The 19,775-nt window shown below is 40.9% G+C and overlaps 2 protein-coding genes across 6 annotated transcripts; one reads left to right on the top strand and one right to left on the bottom strand.

Annotated features, from left to right (window-relative positions):
• Positions 1 to 4,912: 4,912 nt before the first annotated feature.
• HSBP1L1 (heat shock factor binding protein 1 like 1) lies at positions 4,913 to 8,460 on the top strand. Of its 4 annotated transcripts, XM_066992038.1 has the most exons (4): positions 4,913 to 5,618; positions 6,041 to 6,107; positions 7,122 to 7,238; positions 8,157 to 8,460. In XM_066992038.1, the coding sequence occupies exons 1-4, from the start codon at positions 5,439 to 5,441 to the stop codon at positions 8,165 to 8,167; spliced, it is 375 nt and encodes a 124-aa protein (XP_066848139.1). In that variant the 5' UTR covers positions 4,913 to 5,438; the 3' UTR covers positions 8,168 to 8,460. The 4 variants fall into 4 exon arrangements, 1 of the variants encoding a protein (XP_066848139.1); XR_010829267.1 differs by lacking the exons at positions 4,913 to 5,618; positions 7,122 to 7,238; positions 8,157 to 8,460 and adding an exon at positions 5,753 to 5,888 and having other exon boundaries at positions 6,041 to 6,161; XR_010829266.1 differs by lacking the exons at positions 4,913 to 5,618; positions 6,041 to 6,107 and having other exon boundaries at positions 6,253 to 7,216.
• A 957-nt stretch (positions 8,461 to 9,417) lies between these two features.
• On the bottom strand, positions 9,418 to 18,542 carry TXNL4A (thioredoxin like 4A). Of its 2 annotated transcripts, none has more exons than XM_048075857.2 (4): positions 18,388 to 18,542; positions 18,034 to 18,207; positions 11,227 to 11,330; positions 9,418 to 10,236 (listed from the first exon to the last, which is right to left on the bottom strand). In XM_048075857.2, the coding sequence occupies exons 2-4, from the start codon at positions 18,184 to 18,186 to the stop codon at positions 10,065 to 10,067; spliced, it is 429 nt and encodes a 142-aa protein (XP_047931814.1). In that variant the 5' UTR covers positions 18,187 to 18,207; positions 18,388 to 18,542; the 3' UTR covers positions 9,418 to 10,064. The 2 variants fall into 2 exon arrangements, with proteins under 2 accessions (XP_047931814.1, XP_013040208.1); XM_013184754.3 differs by lacking the exon at positions 18,388 to 18,542 and adding an exon at positions 16,811 to 16,888 and having other exon boundaries at positions 18,034 to 18,111.
• Positions 18,543 to 19,775: the final 1,233 nt, after the last annotated feature.

Here is a 19,775-nt window from a genome sequence, read left to right as displayed (position 1 = left end):
CAAAGACAGGCAAGGCTATGGGATTTGAGCAGGGGGCCTTCCCACGTGAAGCTGGATCACCATTCCTATGCTGCAAAAGCTGCTTTGCCTCACCAGTGTGGTGGGACACAGGCAGATCCTTACCTGTCACACGTTTTTTTTCTTCAGCTGGAAAGCTCCATCTGGCACCTACAACATCCAAGCATAAAAAGCAAGACTGCAGGGTGATTTGAATGTAAACTCCAGATCTGGTGCCAGGTGTGCCACTGGTGGGCCACAGGGACAGACTTTGTTCCCTTTTCCACTGTGGATTTGTCGTCCGGTCCCCTCCTGCAGCAGTTCAGGACAGGAATTGCACAACAAATGCTCCTCTACCATCACTGCTCAAGGACAGTAGGAACAAGGTTGGAGCAGAAAACAGCACAAGTAGCATCTTTTGCCACCCATGCCTGAGAAAGAGAGCTTGAGATTTCTGGATTACAGCATAATAGTTTGGTCAACAGCAGCTAGACAGGTGATTTCACACAGCTATGAGTTATACAAAACTCTTCTCACAGCCAAAGGACACTACCACTCCAGTCTCCATAGCCGAAGCATCTGCAGGTGGGCGTTCTGCTCCTCCTACAAACGCACATTTATCCCCAGTGCAGAATACTTAGCGAGAAAACTATACCCTATTTTCTCTTACAGTTACTTGGTGATACATGACACCCTACTTCCCACAATGAACTTCTCATAAAGAATATCTTTAACCCTGACTGTTTTCTTTCTGGAGAAATTTGTAGAAAGGGGCTGACTGAACAAGCTTCACGTTTAGGGGATTCATAAGCAGCAGAAACAAAAAGCAACAACCTCGCTGAAGGCAAAACGTGTCAATCAGGAATCAGGTTTCCTGACCACTGGAATTACCCCTTTCTCCTCAGAGACACAGAACTTGAGATTTGAAACATGCACAAACACCCAGGTTTTTAATCTTCACCTCAAATGACTCACCTTTCAAAGAAGTGTTAGACCTGCCAGACACTGCTGACCTCAACTCCTCTTCTCCATGCCTGAAGCATTTACATTTCACTCACCACACCTTTTCATACTTTAAAATAACAATAACGTTACTTCTCCTGATGTTACCAGATGAAAGAAAACTGATGCCTTCACCAGTGAGTATTCCAGTGGAACAAGTTTCCAGTGAACTAGATTATGCCGAGTCAAGAGAAATAAACATTCACAGCTTGCAAGAAACACCAGCTACATTTAGGATTTCAACATACAAAATCTGATTACCTAGCAATGACAGATGCTTTTTCTGCACATTATATCCTTCCGAACAATGACTGCAAACTGTGATGTAAGAGAGACTTCCTAAGAGACAGGGAAAGACCAAGCAAAGCACGACGCAAACACCCAACTGTCCAGTTTGGTAGCAGAAATAGCACATCTGTGGTGCAAGAACTAGCTTGTACCTAGACCACTTCTCTTCAGAATAAAATTTTAACAATTGCTCGTGCCTGTGCCACCCTCCCAATAAAAAATGCAAAACCCCCAAAAGCTGCAGCGTGATTTGCATACCGCCTTCTGATCTACAGTATGACAAGCTGCTACCACACCATGGTGTCCCAGGAATGCTTGCCTTCCTGTCTCCTTCTAAGATTAAATTTCCTGATCTCTTTCTTACCAAACACATGTTTGGGTTGTTTTTTGTTGTTTTGTTGTTGTTGGGAAGCTCTCTCTCCATCACCATCACTGCTCCAAAGCAGCCTTGAGCCAGACATGCTCCAAGTACACGACTGAAGGATTCCTGACCCCTGTTATACGAAATCTCATTTGTTAGCAAAGAGGAAAGGGAAGGGTCTTCACATAACACCTGAAAAACAAGAATAATGCTTTTCTACAAAACAATTCCTCTCTCTCCCCACAATGCGGGCTTTTACAGCATGGTGTCTTATAGTAATGGCATTGACAGAATGTAGAACTGTAAATGCTTAAAAATATTTTTACTTCCTATCTTGCTGCCCTGACATCTCCTTCCAGAATGAGAGGGACTGGAATTTCCCTAGAAAAGAGGAAGAAGTATGCTCTGGCTATCATAAAAGCACAGTTTGAAGAGTTCATAGTACAGGCCTACAATTCTGAAATAGAATGTAAGAAGATGGCTCCCCACTTTCTAGGTCAACCCATTTTTATTTTTATTTCATGCGCTTCATACCAAGGACATTTTTAAATTGAAAGAGACTAAAGTCCAAGACTTTTTCTGAAAGAAAGTAACATAGAGCCTATTTTGGATGGGAATTGAATTTACATTGTCAAATCTCTTCCTCTCTCTGGCCCCCTCAAGATCTGTTTCTGTATTCATTACCGACATCAACTTCCCTTTTAATAAATGAATTGTTCTTTACTTATTGGAGTAAGTACTCATAAATACTAGTAGCACTGGCTATTTATGGGTTCTCATCTAAACCTATGCCTTTGAAACCAATAAAAAAAAAAAAAACATTTTTGCTCAGGTTCTATTAGCCCATGAATGCACTCCTAACATGGACAACTCTTTAAAATACAGTTCATTTATATTCCTGGATTTCAGACCCTGGAAATGAATGTAACAGCTCAGCTCTGAAAAATTAAGCCCTGTAAGGAGGGAGAGAACAGTGGACAGCAGGGCCAAGCTGAGAATGCTATTTTAAGTATATTCTTTGCTAAGCAAAACTGTCTTCTGTTTGTCCCCTCTATTCTTAGGTTTGCTGAACTTTGGAACTTTTCCACAACCATTTTTTGGATTTACAAACACTTTTATTTCTACTCCATAAAAACAGCTTTGTACTAGCCATACACAACTACATGTTTCAGAGTCATAGAATATCCTGAATTGGAAGGGACCCTCAAGGATCATCGAGTCCAACTACTGGCTCCACAGAGGGCCGACCACCATATGTCGGAGAGCACTGTCTAAACACTTCTTGAACTCCGGCAGGCTCAGTGCCATGACCGCTGCCCTGGGGAGCCTGTCCCAGTGCCCGACCACCCTCTGGGTGCAGAACCTTTCCCTAACCCCCAGCCTGACCCTCCCCTGTCCCAGCTCCATGCCGTTCCCTCGGGTCCTGTCGCTGTCCCCAGAGAGCAGAGCTCAGCGCCTGCCCCTCCGCTCCCCTCGTGAGGGAGCTGCAGGCCGCCATGAGGCCTCCCCTCAGCCTGCTCTGCTCTGGGCTGAACAAACCCAGGGACCTCAGCCGCTCCTCATACTTCATGCCCTCTAGACCCTTCACCATCTTGGTAGCCTTCCTCTGGATGCTAATAGTTTTATGTCCTTATATTGTGGTGTTTTTAACTGCACACAGTACTCAAAGGTGAGCACTGTGAGAACACCAGCGCAGAGCAAGACAATCACTTCCCTCGGCCAGCTAGTAATGCTATGCTTGATGCACCCCAGGATATGTTTGGCACTTTTAGCTGCCAGGGCACACTGTTAAACTAACTATTAAATTTATTTATGGAAGCCGTAAAACAAAACCGGGGGGGGGGGGGGGGGGGGTAGGGGGGAGGCAGGGAAAAGCATGATGAATATTTCCTTTATTCTCCAGTCTCCTTCACACTTTAAATTGCCCTTCTTCCATTGCTGTACTGGCTGAATATCTTGTGGCTTTTGTTCTTGTTGTTGTTGTTTGTTTGTTTTTTGTCATGACCCCACTTACCTGCCTCACCAACAACGAGAACTAGTCGGAGTCTCACCTAGCCATTGCTAAAATGCTGCACTACACAGGTTTAGTGCAATTCTCACAAGCTTGTTGTTCGTATGATGAATCCTCCGTATTTCCAGATGTTTCTGTACATCTGCAAGCTCTTCACCACAAACAGAACTTTATTCAAGATAGCTTGACCCAAGGAGCCAGAATCTTTTCAACTGCCTCAAGGGGAAAATGCAGCTGCATAAGAGGGAAGCTTACGTAGCTGTTCTGGCAAGTGGGAAAACCAGCAAGACTATTGTTGTTATCTGGAGTAAGAATGCAAAAACAGTACAGCTCTACTATCTACTCTCAAGGGAAAGGAGATCTAGCAGCAACTAATAAACATGTAAGAAGCAAAAATTGTTTCTTATTATTTATGCAACAGAATGAAAAAGCTATGTGGATGCAGCGAGTTGCTACGTACAAATGCAAAGTGTATCAACATAGATTTATTTTTCAAATTGTTTTATCTGGAAGACTTCTAGAGCAGTGTGATGCTGCTAGATTACTCAAACTCTGAAAAACTTGCTTGATTTTTCTTTCTACAACAGGAAAGGCAAAGAGAAGAATCTGCAAGAATAGGAAGATAAGGATGTACAGAGGAGATGCCATGATTATGGGAAGCAGGTAGCAAAGGGGAGATTTGTTTTGATGCCAGAACCTCACCACAGAGATTACCACTCCCTCCTAAATCAGGTAGGATAACGTCAAAAGGAAAAACAATTATGTTTATTAAGAAAGATACCAACTGGTAGGCTTACAAAAAATAATCCTTCCAGCATTTGAGGTTACTAGCTCAGCAGAGAGAATTATTATGGAGGAAAGCACTGTTACGTATTTGGCACACCTGTGAAAAACAGACTAAGGAAAGCTATTGCCCAACAGTAATATTCTAATTATACAGGCACTGTAAATTGAAAACCTCTTCATTTGCATCAGGCAACAGTTACAGCACCTGGAATACTCTACATACAGTAAGACACGTTTGCAACAGATAGACCGGGAGGTTTTTGTGCTGCAAAATTGAAAACCATGGATGACCTACGTGCTAGCTGGGCTGCTAGGAGGCAGCACGCAATTCTTGTCAATGCCTTTGGTCCTGTCTGTTTAGATGTTCTGGTGCAACAGGCTTCAAAGAGCACAGGTATTTGGGCCACTCTGTATTATAAAACTAATTACAAGGAAAAAGGAAACAAACTTAAAAAAAAAAAAAAAAGAGCTCCGGCCTTATTAATTGACAAAATTCTTTCTTCATTTAAATGATTACTTCTGTCCTGTGAAACTGTAAGATCCCTGAAGATCAAACCCCAATATCCTTAATATCCTTATTTTTTGCCTTGCACAACTACTTTGGGGAAAAAGAAAAAAAAAAAAGAAAAAGAAAAAAAAAGGAATACCACAGGTAGATAAAATTTAATGATTCTTTAACCAAAAATAGTTGTTTTGTGAGGACATTTATGAGACCATTTTTTCTAGCCTTGCCATACCTCTCAAGTTTTACAGTGTTGAAAGAGCTGAAGAATCACCAGCTCCATCCCTAATGCCTTACAAATAAGCGAACAGAAAGTCGAGCTACTACTAACTTTGTAGTAGTAGCTACCAGCATTTACTCGATCGTCCTCTCAAAACCATCGACTCCAACCGTGAGCTCAGACAAACGTGAGGCCAGGCTGAAAGCCAGCCGGGGAAGACCATAATCCCGCTGTCAGGTCGGAGCAAGCAACGCCAGCGATTTGTCAGGAGATGAGAAACAAACAAAACCTGCTTCCTGCTTCCCACAGCTGCCTGAGAGACACCGACGCGGCCCGGCCCGGCCCCGGCGCGGCGCTCACCTGCGCGGGGAGGCGGGCAGCGGGGCGCGGCGCGGCACCGCGAGCGATGGCGGCCGCCGAGCCGCCGGGCGCGGGGGACCTCCCGCAGCTGGTGAGCTCGGGGCTCGCTCCGGCAGGGAGGCCCTGCGGCCGGCGGAGGGGGGCGGCTTGGGACAGAGGGGGTCGGGGCGCCCACGGTTCGGGGCCGCCCCGCGGAACGCCGGGCCGGGCTGGGTTCCCCCCGGTCAGGCGCCTGCCTCGTACTGGGGCGGCCTCAGCGGGCACCCCCCGCCTGCAGCGGAGCGGCTGCCCTGGAGGAATAGGATGGAAGAAGGCAAAAAGCCCACGGGGCGCGAGGCTTTCCCTTCGGGGAGCCGGGGAGGTACGGGGTTTGCGCCTGGGGAGGCCGGCAGTACGAGGGAGGGAGCGAGAGCCGCGGCTGTGCGAGGGCTGACCCCCGCCGCGCCTCCCTCCTGTCCGGGGCCTTTGGCGGGACCGTCCTGCTTTTTATCTCATCGTTTCTTTTTTTCCTAGGCGGAGAGTCTGCTGTGTCAGCTGCAGGAGAATTTTCAAGCTCTGACTGAAAAGATAACGCTGAGAAATATCCTCTTTTTAATCTGGGTTACTAGTTCTGTGAGCCAAGTTTCGTAACTTCTGGAGGTGTAGTTCCTCCACAGGGTTAGGTTTGCTTTCCCTTCCCTTCTGCGGGTTACCAAATAGATGTAAGGAGTGTTGTTGTTGTTTTCTTTTCTTTTTAAAATCAGGATGTGCTTTTTTTTTTTCAGAACATCAAGATATGATTGATGTTGTTAGACACCTGTGATAAAAAGACAGCTGAACTGTACCCTATTTCTTTTTTACCTTTCCTAAGAAGGAAATCCTAAAAAAGGCTTTCCTAAAAGCCAGATCAGTCCCAGTGAGCTAGTCTCTGTACATCAATTCTAGCTTTCAAGTAAAGTACAGGACAAATTATGTGCAACTATTCTGAAGGTACATTGTAAAAAGAGCCATCTTCAAAAATGCATTTAAATTAGTGTATCATTGCATGTCGGTGGGTTAGAAACAACTCTGTTAGGCTCCTGAGTTTGGGAAGGTAAGCACAGATAGAGAAAAAAGGCATGAAGGGTCACTGAGCTTTCTCATTAGATGTGGTTAACAAGATCTCTCTCTGCTTTCTGAAACTACAGACTCACCACATTTTACTCTTCTGAAACTCCCCCCTTTCAGGAAGTTGCATCTTTAGTGTAAGAGAAGAAAAATAAATGTTTAGCAGCAGTTATATTTTGATTATTTATGTTGACCATATGGCGTTACCTAAAATAGTTCCTTGGACAGAAAACAATCTTTTACTCAGAAGATACTCCAGTTCACTCATAGGCAGACAGGAAAGCATTTGAAAACATTTATAATTTCAATGCCTCCCTGTTTCAAGAGAAAGTAGGATTGTCTTGTTATAAAACAATCTTGTGCTACGCCTGTGAGCTTCACCTTGCATTAATGTTGAACACGAGTAAGGAAAAGGCTGAGGCATCTGGAAGAAAGCTCCGTATTTTTCTCATAGAAGAAAAAATACAATCATAGCATTCATATTTCTTAGTTATCTTTAACTTGTTACTGGAAGAAATGGGCGAGCGCATCGATGACCTTGAGAAGCACGTTGCTGACCTAATGACAGAGGCTGGGATAGAGAATACCGATGAAGAGTCAAGAGTAAAGAAACTTTACTTTTCCTGTATTATATGTATTTCTACTCAGTTTTGAAGTCTGGGCAGCACCTAGCATGAAAGTAGTGTTTATGTATTTACTATACCTGCAGTTACTTGGATTTTAATATATACCGAGAATTTATTTAAAATATTTAAAGTTACCTTGGATTTGTTTTTCCCCAAGAGCCAAAAAATGCTACCACTTTTGCAGAAGAACCCAAGCTGTAGCATGCTGTGCAAACTAATCCAAAATATGTAAACTGAGGCTGTATATTTGTAAGAAAATGTGCGTGGCTTAAAGCACTCCTGTCCACTATTCCAGTCTCTCAAGTATGCTAACAGATGTGGCTGAGGATTCTCTGTGGTATAAATTTATGTACATCTCTTTTAAACCTGCTACAGCTTCCCAGCGTGACTCAGAGCACACCTCATAAACACCTTGCCCAGAACAGAGCAATGATTTATTCTTTGCAGCAGTGAAATGTGAGGTGGAAGTTAACAAGGACAACTTAGGTATTGTTGTCAAATACCCAGTAGTATGAGTAGGTGGGCTGCATGATAGATTTTATATTGCTGTCTGTTACAAATGATCCCCCCAGATGTATGACTTAGCTGGTGTTCTTTGGTATTTAGCTCAGCATTGTTTTAGAGTGCCGTACGTGCTGATGTTGCCTTCTTCCTGTTGTTGCAGGCTTTACTGATTTAAACCGACTGAGATCGCTTACGCAGTGAAAGACAGAAATGTCTGTAAATATGTTGATTTTGGTGTCTATTTATCCTGCCTTTTTCCTGGTGATAAGCTGTGAAATTATTTTTACGAATATGGAAAGAGTCTCATGAAGATGTATTTAACTGTATATTTAACTGTATAGAGATCTTATTTTATGCTGAATCATTCATGAATAATTAAACCGCTAACCTACTTATTCACTGTTTCTTTGCAGCACTGAAATGAGGATGTGATCAAGAAAGATAATGGGAGAACAGCACTGCAGTGAATGTGTCATTGCTTGCAATCAGTCACAAAAAGTATCAGTGAAAACTAATACACTTGCACCATGCCATGGTAGAAGCTGGGTTTATTCATCCAAACTCTAATTCCTGTAATGAGGAATGAACCACATTTCAGGGGAGGCAAAAACAATATTATGATAGAAAACTATCCTATACAGCAAGCTTACCAGTCACAAGCCTTTTCAATGTAGAAAGTGTATTTCATTTTATATTAATATTAAAATTTTCATCATATTTCTTTGTTGCATTTTTAAGTGTTCTCAGAATAACAAGCTCCTTCGATAACAATGCTTTTCCACTTGCGTGTGCCATTTTGAGGCTCAAATTCTTCACATTAGAAAATGAACCCAACTGTACCAAAGCTGCCATCCACTAGACTAGTTTGTTGAAATGGTTTATAATCTGAGTACCAAAATATTTATGGCCTAACCGTATTACAATGTCTTGCTAAAATCACATGGATTGAGATCACACTGTAGATCAGCCTTGCTACCACTGGGAAGACAAAGTATAAAAACTCTACCTCTATGGATAAGCCTGTAAGCAACTGGCAATACAGAATATGCAACCAAGTCATTAATGAATTGTGTGTGCTTAGACAGTAACAGAGTAAGTTTTCTATTTAGGTTCATGGAAGCAACTCTAAGAATAACTAGACTTAATCCCATTCTTTAACATTGTGTACTAAGCTAGTTGGATAAAACCTTTGAAATAGTTTGAATAGTATTTACTTTTCTGTCAAGAATGGACAGCAGAAGTAGAAATTCTGTTTTTTTTTTCATTTTGTGACAAACTGGATTCAAAATACGCATACCTCATTTCTTGCAGTCTGGCTTGCTTTTCATTAATTCTCTAAATATTCATGTATCAGTTTAAAAAAACAAACAAACACCAATAACAAAAAGCAAATAACAAACCACCAGTGACTCTGCTACTGTGAAACAGAAGTTACCAGAAACATGTATGGAAACTTCAAAAGCCATACCACAGTGGAATCCAATCCAGGTTTCATGAGTATATGAACACTTCGCTCTACCGTTAAGACAAATTCAGCTCTAGAGAAAGCACAGTTCATCCTTTCTTCAAGCATCAACTATGCAACCAGCTCCAGAACTGAAATTAGCCTTTGGAACAGAATCTACTATGACGTACTTCAAATGACTAGCATACATAATCACCATGAAAATGAAATTCCACCATCACAACTTTATTAAGTTGATTGAGGGGTGGGGGATCACTGAAGATGTTTTTATTTAGCTTTGTTAAATATTAACAAATGCACCTTAGTATATTCCCTTTTGTTACTGGATACAAAAGACCAAGACACTATGCAAGAAAATCCACAAAAAAGTGACAAGCCTTTATCTTTAAGATTATGATTTTGCATCCAATTACATTTGTTTTCATTCTCAACTTTAAAGAACATTAAGGCAAATCAGTGGACCTCGTTTTATTCTACTTAAAAACTATACTATAATTTTCTCAGGTATTTATGTAACAAAAGCAAGCAAAGACAGTTGAAATGTTTTTCTACAAACAGGCTTTTTGTGTACGAAAATGCATCATACTAAAAGGTCAACACAGAGTAAATGTCAAAAAAAAATACAGCTACAGTATTACTGCAGTCAGACAGTTCCAGGATTTGTCTTCTACCTTTTCAAAACAAAATTCAAAGCTTTTAAATAATTCAAATATGCTCAAAGTTGAACGATTTGTGAGGTTGTTTTCTTCCGTTTTTTTTCTGTTTGTTTTAAATAGACATATATATAGTACGCACATACACAATAATAAATTTCAGTAGATGCAGGGCTAAAAGAAAAGGCTGCCCCAAAGACGTGTCAGTATCTGTATTTAGTGGAATAATCTTTTGGTGATACCACCAAGCCTCGACCTTTTCGGGCTCCTCTATAAACAGTTTCTATAATGTCAATCATCTCTTGCTTGTCTTCCATTGCCCAGTTGATCTTGTTGTTATTACCTGTACCTAAATCAATCATGATGTGTTTGTTCCTTTACAGGGAGAGAAGAAACCGAACAGGTTAACAGAGTTACAATTCAAAAAGAAACTTTATCTATCCCCCTAAGAATGCTTTGTAGGTTTCAAAAGAAGCCTTATAACAATGAGGTTATAATAAGTGTCAAAGAAAAAGTATCCGCTCCTGTCACCCTCAAACTGACGTTTTATTGCCTATTCCTAAAGCTAGAACAAAGACTGCAAACATGCTCCCACAACAAGAATGCTACTCAATACAATTCTTCTTCAGCATATTCCTCATTATTTGTATTTCCTTCCCACTACTATCTAACGCAAGAATCCCACACTTACCAGTAGTATGTTTTATACCAAAGTAGGTGTCATAGCTCGAAAAATTTTAGTACTTTGGCTATATCTTTAGAGCAAGCTTGACAAGGTTGACTCCTGTATTACTGCAGCATTCTATAGTTTTTTTTTTTTTTAGAGTTACAACTATACCCAAAGCATAATAAAAACAGTTTTCACTATCACTAATTTGTGCTTTATCATCAAAATACTGTTACTATGCTAACTGGAAAACAAGTCATTTGCCTATTCAATCGTATAATACTAGAATGGTTTGGGTTGGAAAGGACCTTAAAGATCACCTAGTTCAACCCCTCCCCCCCGCGACAGGCAGGGACACCTTCCACTGGAGCAGGTTGCCCAAAGCCCCATCCAACCTGGCCTTGAACACTTCCAGGGATGGGGCATCCACAACTCGTCTGGGCAAGCTGTTCCAATCCCTCACTACCCTCCCAGTAAAAATTTCTTCCTACGTCTAATGTAAATCTACGTTTCAGCTTAAAGCAATTACCCCTTTTCCTACGAGTATACTCTCTGAAAAAGAGTTTATTCTTTTCTAGACCAACGTAAACATAAGCATCAGTATGCTGATATGCATTTGGAAATGATCTATAGTTCTACTGAGACACCGTACTAAAGACACATTCACAGTTGAGTTATATTCTAAAACCATCATGTACCTGAAGAAAAACATGACTGTACAGGGATCGTACAACTCATACATCTTGTTGAAGTCTGGTACTTCAGTGATATCCACAAGATAAATAACAGCAAAGTTTTTTACCTAAACAAAAGAAACAGGAAATACAAAAGCAATATATATTAACAAGCCTTTGATTAATTGTATTAGTGATTAAAAGACCTAGGCTTTCATAATTGCAACGTTTATTTTTACAAAATACTAAGTCAGGAAATCACAGTAAACAGTCTTGTCATTCTTTCTAACCACACAAGGACCAATTACATGGAAAATACCCTTAGATACAGCCAATATGTTAATTTCACATCCAGTTTCAAATGGAAAGAGACTATGCTAAATGAACATCCAGAGAAACAAGCCTTTGTATACTGCTGCGACCTTAGAGTGACACGCACAGCTCTAAATAAGTAACTACTTAAAAAAAATAAAAATGCTGACACATTTTACCCATTTTACACGTTTACACATTTTACCTCTGTTGTCAGCTGCTTACACACTTCAGAAAATTAATCATCTAAAATGTCTTGGTGCCTACCTCCAAGCTTTTTTTCTCCTCTAAACTATCTAATTTAACTAGGCTCATTATAAATGAAAATAAACCCGATAATTCAGTAATAAAAACTAATGTTTTTGACAGTTGTAAAGCTGAAAACAGGAGATTGAAATTTTAATTGATAATGAAAAAATACCCTGATGAGAAGCTGTTCTCTAGGCAATTCTGGTTAAGATAGGTTTTCATTTTCCAGAATTTCTAGATTCTTCCCATTTACTTGCACAGTGAATGTCTTAATTCCTGACAGAAAACTGTCATGTTTTTGTTTTCTATACAGAGCATGTTTGACCATAAGGAAGCCTTAGGCCTTAGTTTCTAAACTTAGTTTATACACGTGAAGGTACAGCAGAAGTTAATACATACACATAAATTAAAATACATGACTGCAGGCATCTAGATTACACAGACCTTTAAGGTATATAATTAAATTTTCATGCACTGTTCCATGGATGCACGCTACCTCCATCCTTAGATACAAACACTACCTTCATCCTTCCCATTTGACTATGCAACGCCTGAAGTATAACTGGTCTAAGATTTGTGACAATCTTACTGCTTCAAAGTGCTTTTTACTTGCTACCTTTGCTATCTAGCATCTGGAAGCGCTATGGTAAGTGTAATTTCTGGTTGATGTAAAGATGTTTTATTTTAGCCCAGAAAACAGACTGCATGAGAAAAATCTTATTCATGGTGTATCCTGTACTTACACATCCTAGCAAACACCTCAATTGAGAAAGTGTGGAGATGCTCATTCACAAAAAAAAACAGCAGCACATAGTAAATAAATTTTGACAGACTTCAAAACAGTTTCTGCATTATAAAAAAAAACTTATTTTCATCTTTAAAGCGTGATTATTATCTTCAAAAATATTTTGAAAATAAGTAGCGAAAAGAAGTCAAATCTCTTCTGGGTTGAAGCACCATTTAAATAGTTTTTATTGTGCTATGATGGAGCCATTTATAATCTTAGATTATTGGTATAATCTAATGAAACCATTCCATTTTAAAAATGTTCCAAACCAGTCAAAAGGTAAAGCCTTAAAAACCCAAGTTACCCATAATATCATACTCAGATTAAACATCCTCTGAATTGATTACTCATTCTCATTTCAATTTTGCATGAAATATTTCTAAGAAAATTAAGAGAATGTTCAAAATGAACAATTTTATTGAGAATTGACTGAAGTTAATCTCTGGTTATCCTTAGGAGGCAAAAGACGGGCTTAAAGAAGCAACTTGAAGAGCCTATTTTAATTTTCTCCTATTATTTCTCTTTCCATCCTACTAATATTACTAGCATCAGCAATACAGCTTTACTGTGTGCAGAAATTTCTGCAACAACACAAGAATTTGGTAATTCTTACAAGCTAAACAATCTTTGGACAATTATTTTTAATTTGGAGACAAGAAAATGGTTTTAAGTTAAACCAAGTATTACTACAAGTCTTAAACTAAGATTTTACTTCCAAGAACTTTGTACTTCACATAGTACTAGAACAACAAAACTTTTAAAGTTAGTTTTATATTATGTACATTTGATTTAGTCAAGCTGCTGCAGAACCAGAAATACTTGTCACTATTAATGAGCTGCAGCAGCATAAGATTTTAGAAAAGAGAACCAGAATTAAAGAGTGTATTATCTTATTTTCTGAAACTCGGATACTTTAAAATTATTAAATAAAAATCACTCAAGTGGACTGTTTCATCTGAATCACCTTTGCACAGCATATACGCAAGTTACCAACATAATCCAAGTATCTCAGACATTAACTGAATCTTCCTTCTCTCCTACATGGAAATAAAAGAAAAAAGGCTATTCACTTTAAAGAAGTGGAACTGATGACACACAGTGGTTTGCTCAAAACCTTTTATCATGTCTAAAGCAGACCTCAAAGCTAGATAGAAGACATTTTAATTCAGAGATTTAAAAATTCTATTTTTCCCTGCTGTTTCTTAATTTCAGATCTGATGACTAGAATCAAGCAGCACAATGAAGAGATACTATTTTACAGCATTTACCCCTCTGAAACCACTTAGCTTCCAATTGCCTTGAAAAAGGATGCGTTTTGTTCTGTACCTGGGCACTGGCTGCCAAATTTACCCATGACATCGGCCTTGCCACAGATCCCTACAACATATGGAACATAAGGTTGGCATTCAGGTCTAAGAATGGAATAGATAAAGAGGTAGGTAAGAGGCTAAAAATGGAAATGGTGATGCAGAAGCACCACAGTGGCCATAACATCTACTGTTCAGTGGCATGCCAGACTGAGCAGGCTTGTCACTGAGAGGCATTTTATTTCAACACTATTTAGAGACAAGCCCTACAGAACTACTCAAATGTCTCCACACAGTACTGACCAGTTTTACAGCCTGAAGGAGTGCTTACTATCTCAGCCACTGTATTGGAACAAAAACAGTAGTACAGAGCACCTGAGCTATAGTCCCACAGAGCCAGCTTTATTTTCTAAGGCTTGTTAGCCTAGGCTTTTTAAGCAAAAGCAATTCAAGTCTCTCTGGATTCAAGCTGGCACGGAAGCAGGAGTTCATCTATACTTGAGCTATTAAGTATATGGAGACTTACTCCTTATATCTTAATTTCTCCCCATCCATCGCAACATGAATCCTTGTTCCAGAGAGCTGTCAGCTCAAAACTACATCCCTTTGCTATCATTTCAAGGCAGCAGTTGCTTAGAAATTCCTTCTTAAGTTTTAACTACAGATACGATACGGGGACATCAGAGCAAGAATTAAAACGCAACTCTGAGGAAGCAAACCACACTGCAAAAACAGTTAAAGTTGTAACAATTCAGACTCCACTAAGGTACCGAATTTAAACAAAAAAAATGCTGTACAATGTGCAAAAATCTTGTGGTGTTTTAGAAGTTGAACACATAACAACCCAAGTTTATTGTGAAAGTACTTAACCTCATAACACACACGGGGATATAGTAAGTTTGCTTCTTTCTGAAGAAAAAAAAACTCCACTGGATCTACCTTCTTTCAAACAGTACCACTTTCTCAACACCTGAAGATAAAAACCCATTTTCAACAGAAAAACAAGAGAGAGGACTTGTAGGTGTATTTATTTATGACATCCTTTATCCATCTTTCAATTCAAAACTTTGTCTGACAAGACTATTGTAGCTGCTCTCCCTGGGGACAGGAGAGAATAGGGGATAAAAAGCCAGACAGCAACACAGATACAAAATTTTATCAAAACTTATTTTCATAGATTGAGCTTTAATTTTGGTTTTGTTTTGATTTTTTCCCCTTAATTACAGTAGTTTCACGTATTAATCTACATTATTCAACAAATATACACAGAAACTAAAGTACATTACTCCTTCACCATAGTTACAGGCCAGTATTTTAATACTTCACAGAACTGTATCTGTTTCAGTGGACTACTATTAAATCTTTAAATGGAATGCCTCAAGACTATAAAGCAGAGGAATATATAGGACACTTAACATCAGATATAGCTGAACTTAATATACAGATTCTGTAGATCCTGTCTCATACTTAGCTGGTAAATAAAAGATGCAAACACGGGAAAAATCATAGGCCAGATAAAATAAATATCATTTCTCCTGCAAAATTTCATTATCATTCCAATAAATTTAATGCAACATCAGATTGCCACAGCATGACCGAAGACTAGGATGAATTGCAAGGATCACATTAACTTTCTTTGCGTTTCTGGTGGAGGTAAAGCCATCTTTTGTTTTAATTTCAACTCCCTTGAAGAAGTAAGAAGAAATTTCTCTTCACTTAAGGCCCAAAATGCATACAGCAAATACCTAAAGAAATCTGAGTCAAGAACTAATATTGTATCTTCCTAACAAGTTTCTAGACACTATTTTTCATGTTTAGATGTCCTATGGACAAAGAAATCACTGGGAAAAAAAAAAAGAGGAACTATGAATAGCTTTTGCAACAATTGATTTAAGTTGAAGAACCCTAGCAGACTTGCACCACTGAACTGAAAGAGGCTGTAAACACCGTTAAGTAGAAACTTGAAGGTTTGCGTTGTCGTTAGACAATTTTCTCATTCCAACTATGCTGTAAATTTAGGTGTTAAATTTATATGGTAGAAGAGAAAGACATTATACTACTAAATGTAATGCATAGAGCTAACAATTTTGAAAAACATAGGCATAAGTAAATGGATTAGCTTTGCTCAACTTTAACGATAAACACCAGTAACTATAATGCCAATGCTTTGGGTTTTATTTTTTCCTCCTCTCCTTCCCTTCTCCACCCCCCCAGTTTTCCTCTAACTTTAACAGAAAGGCAGAGGTACAACTAATGTTTGTGCAAAAGCCACAGCTGTTCACACTTCTGATTATGGTTAAGTAAACGCAAAACATTTGAACAATCCTCCCTAATTCAACGCTCACCCAATACAACCTATTCAGTGAAGTGACCTGGCTTCAAACCAGGGTAGGATTGTATATTATTTTAAAGAACAGGTAATAAAGAAATTTAGCAGCCAAAGCAAATCATTGCAAGGAATGGGCTTTTGCAATTTTGAGCCTTCTCTTAAAAAAAACAAGGAGTTCCAGGGGAATTTGGTGAAACTCAGGTTCTTAGATTTTTGTTTTGGCTGGGTTTCAACCAAAACATCAATCATCTTAAAATTATTTGTTTTGAAACTCATTGAAATCTTGCCTCTTTTTCATGTTTAACACTGAAAAAAAAGTTACAGGTTAACTATACGTGGAATACATTTCAAGGAAAATAATCTGCTTTGTATTTTCATATGGTGTTCTGGTTTCTTTTCCCTAAAGGATTCAAAGAAACAAACAAAAAAGTAAAAACCAACATAACAGCCCACCTGATTTCATATTTTAAAGTATAGATAATATTACTGCTACCCCCAAATGTAAAAAAAAAAAAAAAAGTAAAATATGGCTGTGTTTTCTTCAAATATAACATGTAATTACAGCATCTTAACATTCTGTGTTATTCTCTGTACAAACACCTGTGCAATTGAACATTTACTCACTCTTTAAAACAGCAGAGATCCGAATATGGCTTGTAAGCAAGAGGATGAGGAAGGATCTCCCCCTTTAATCTGCCAATTCTGCAGAGGGAGATTTTTAAATAACAAGTTACATTGTTCTTTCATCCCCCAATCACCCCTAACTGCCAAAATGTCTGCCAAATTGCCAAGCATCCTGCCAAAAATAAGTAATAAAAATACTCTCAGACACTCCCACCACATTAAACACAAAAAGACTAAGTTAAACTATGTCACTATGTCACAACTCCTTACTGTATTCTGTCATGTCTTAACATTTCACTACAGACATAGATACTTAACGTAGGGATTTGAGACAGAAGTACATTTATTTAACAACACCATTAGAATAGAAAGGAAAATGCCACAAGAAGATCTATGTATAAGTTATGGAGTACACATAATTTGACATGAAAATAGCTGACTCCTTTTCCTACCCGAGTTCAATTGTAACCAATTCCAATTCAGATTTCTTGCTTTCTTTCTGTGTGATTCAGGTACACAAGAGCTCTCAGTTTTCTACACCTATCACCGTGCAAAACCTTTACTAAATACATGATCAGCTCTGATTTGCCTTTTAAAGCATGTAAACACAGTCTAACTTTTCTTCAACATCCTTTTCTTAAGTGAGAAACCAGCTGTCAGCAGGCATTCAGTTTCTGTCTGAAAACAGCTTTAGCATCTTGCTCCTAAAGTTGATTTCAGCCCATGCAACTCAAGAGAGCGCCATCTATTTCCACAAAGAATATCATTGATATATTAATCAACACCAGCCTGAACTTTACCAGGCTTTTACCATTTTTAAGTGTCAGTATGAATGTAACTTTTAAAGTTAATGGAAGCCTGAAGTTACTACGTACTCTGATTGTGAAGCGATAGTGCTGCGTTACCTAGAGCCATGACAGTCCTACTGCCAAGCACTTGCCTCTGTTTGAACGATAACTTTCATTAGGTGATGTTTTATTAACAGTTAGTGACCATGACTTCTGAACTTGCAATGCTTTTCATGACACTAAATGTTATAAACATCAGGGTAGTCGACAGCTTTAGGAGATGCTCAGGAAAGTGAGCCAAACAGCTTCACCGCTACCTCCTAATGCGGGAATACCTCTCCAGACACCAAATTACAATCCACCTCAGACTCTGCATAAGCCACTTAAAACACCGAGCGCTGAAAGCGTCCCTCCCGCGGTACAGCTCCGGGTTACCTTCTCGGCAATGCTGTACAACACCTCGTCCATCTTCATGCACGTCGGATCCCAGTCGTGCCCGAAGCGGATGACCACGACTCGGTCCTCTTCCGACAGGATGGCCTGGTCCACCTGCCAGCCGTTGTGTAAGTGCGGCAGCATGTACGACATCTTGACGGGCGAGCGACCGGCCTGCGGGACGACAGGGACCACCCCGGAGCTGAGAGGGGCTCCCCGACCGAGGGCAGCCCCCCCCACCCGGCTGCGGCTCCCGCCCGCCGCCCCGGCCGCTTCCACAACACCCGCGGGGCGCCGGCGGCCACCGCGAGCCCGGGCCCCCCGCAGCCCCTTCGCAGCCCCCCGCTCCCTCACCCCGTGGGCGTCCTTCTCTCGGCGGGACCGGGCGGCACAAGCGCTGCCTGCACGGAGGGGAAATGACGAGAAAAGGCAGCGCTGCCCGGCGCGGCGCTGATAAACGTGCTTCCGGGCCCGGGCGGGGGGCTGGCTGCAGAGACGGCCGAAATGGTGGATGGCTGCTGTGGGGGTGTGCCTGCTGCCTGGAGGCTGCTTGGCCCAGGTGGTTGGGCAGGTTGTGCTGTCTGACGGCCACATCCACAGGCGTCCCCCCTCTCAAGAGGGGTGTGGAGCCGTGCTGGGGTGCCTGGTGCAGCCCGGTAAAATTGAGGTCACCTCGGCCTTTTCCTAATTTCTGCTACTATCATTTTATGGATATTAAAAACTTCCTCTGCCTCCATTGGATTTGGCCAAGGAGATACTGCAACACAGAGAGCAGCATGTATTTTCTGGTTATGGATTATTTTCTCAGTACATTAATTTGTGACAATAAACAATGATTGAGCTAGTGATAATTGTGGCTTGAATGCTGGGTGAAAATACAGATACATCATAACCCTGCGGATCACAACAGCATATACATCTTCTGTGTTTCTTTCCAATATATCTTACACCACAAGCTAATCCTGTTCTTGGAAGCTGCAGTGCCCTATTCCTGGTACTAGTCATATCAAAGTACCTTATGCCCTGTCTTCTTGTATTGAGTTTACGTGGCAAGGTTTTGGTAGTGGGGGTCTGATGGGGTTGCCCTCTTGAGAAGAATCCAGGAGCTGCCCCATGTTTCAAGGTCCAGTTTCAGCCAGCTCCAAACGGGTCCACAGCTGGCCAGAGCCGAGCCAATAAACAGTGTCATTTGTGCCTCTGTGAGAGCAGATTTAAGAAATGGGAAAAAACTGCTGTGCAACAGCAGCTGGGAGAGAAAGGAGTGCAAAACAGCCCTGCAGCCCCCAAGGTCAGTGCAGCAGGAGGGCAGGAGGTGCTCCAGGCAGGCAGCAGCAGTTCCCCTGTGGCCTGTGCAGGGAGAGGCCCCTGGTGGAGCAGGCTGTCCCCCTGCAGCCCATGGGTCCCACACGGAGCAGATCTCCACGCTGCAGCCCGTGGAGGAGCCCCCGGTGGAGCAGGTGGATGTGGCCTGGAGGAGGCTGCGGCCCATGGAGAGCCCCCGCAGGAGCAGGCCCCGGGCCGGAGCTGCAGCCCGTGGAGAGGAGCCCACGCAGGAGCAGGGGTCTGGGGGGAGCTGCCGCCCGTGGGGGACCAATGTTGGAGCAGTGCTTGAAGAGCTGCTGCCTGAGGGAATCCCACACAGGATCAGTTCGGAAAGGATGGCATCCTGTGGGAGGGATCAGACCCCATGTTGGAGCAGCAACAGTGACTGTAAATCACATAATCACAGAATTGTAGTGGTT

Source organism: Anser cygnoides, chromosome 2, assembly GCF_040182565.1.
Source record: "Anser cygnoides isolate HZ-2024a breed goose chromosome 2, Taihu_goose_T2T_genome, whole genome shotgun sequence".
Lineage (NCBI taxonomy): Eukaryota > Metazoa > Chordata > Aves > Anseriformes > Anatidae > Anser > Anser cygnoides.
Note: the sequence above shows the minus strand (reverse complement) of the source record. Positions and strands in the feature narration are given on the sequence as shown.

Excerpts from the sequence above, each read along its gene's own strand:
- HSBP1L1 (XM_066992038.1), top strand. The coding sequence starts at position 5,439 with ATGAGAAACAAACAAAACCTGCTTCCTGCTTCCCACAGCTGCCTGAGA. Across the intron at positions 5,619-6,040 it reads CGGGGGACCTCCCGCAGCTG|GCGGAGAGTCTGCTGTGTCA; the intron begins GTGAGCTCGGGG and ends TTTTTTTCCTAG. Across the intron at positions 6,108-7,121 it reads TGAAAAGATAACGCTGAGAA|TGGAAGAAATGGGCGAGCGC; the intron begins ATATCCTCTTTT and ends TTAACTTGTTAC.
- TXNL4A (XM_048075857.2), bottom strand. The coding sequence starts at position 18,186 with ATGTCGTACATGCTGCCGCACTTACACAACGGCTGGCAGGTGGACCAG. Across the intron at positions 11,331-18,033 it reads TGTACAGCATTGCCGAGAAG|GTAAAAAACTTTGCTGTTAT; the intron begins GTAACCCGGAGC and ends TCTTTTGTTTAG. Across the intron at positions 10,237-11,226 it reads ACAGTCATGTTTTTCTTCAG|GAACAAACACATCATGATTG; the intron begins GTACATGATGGT and ends CTCCCTGTAAAG.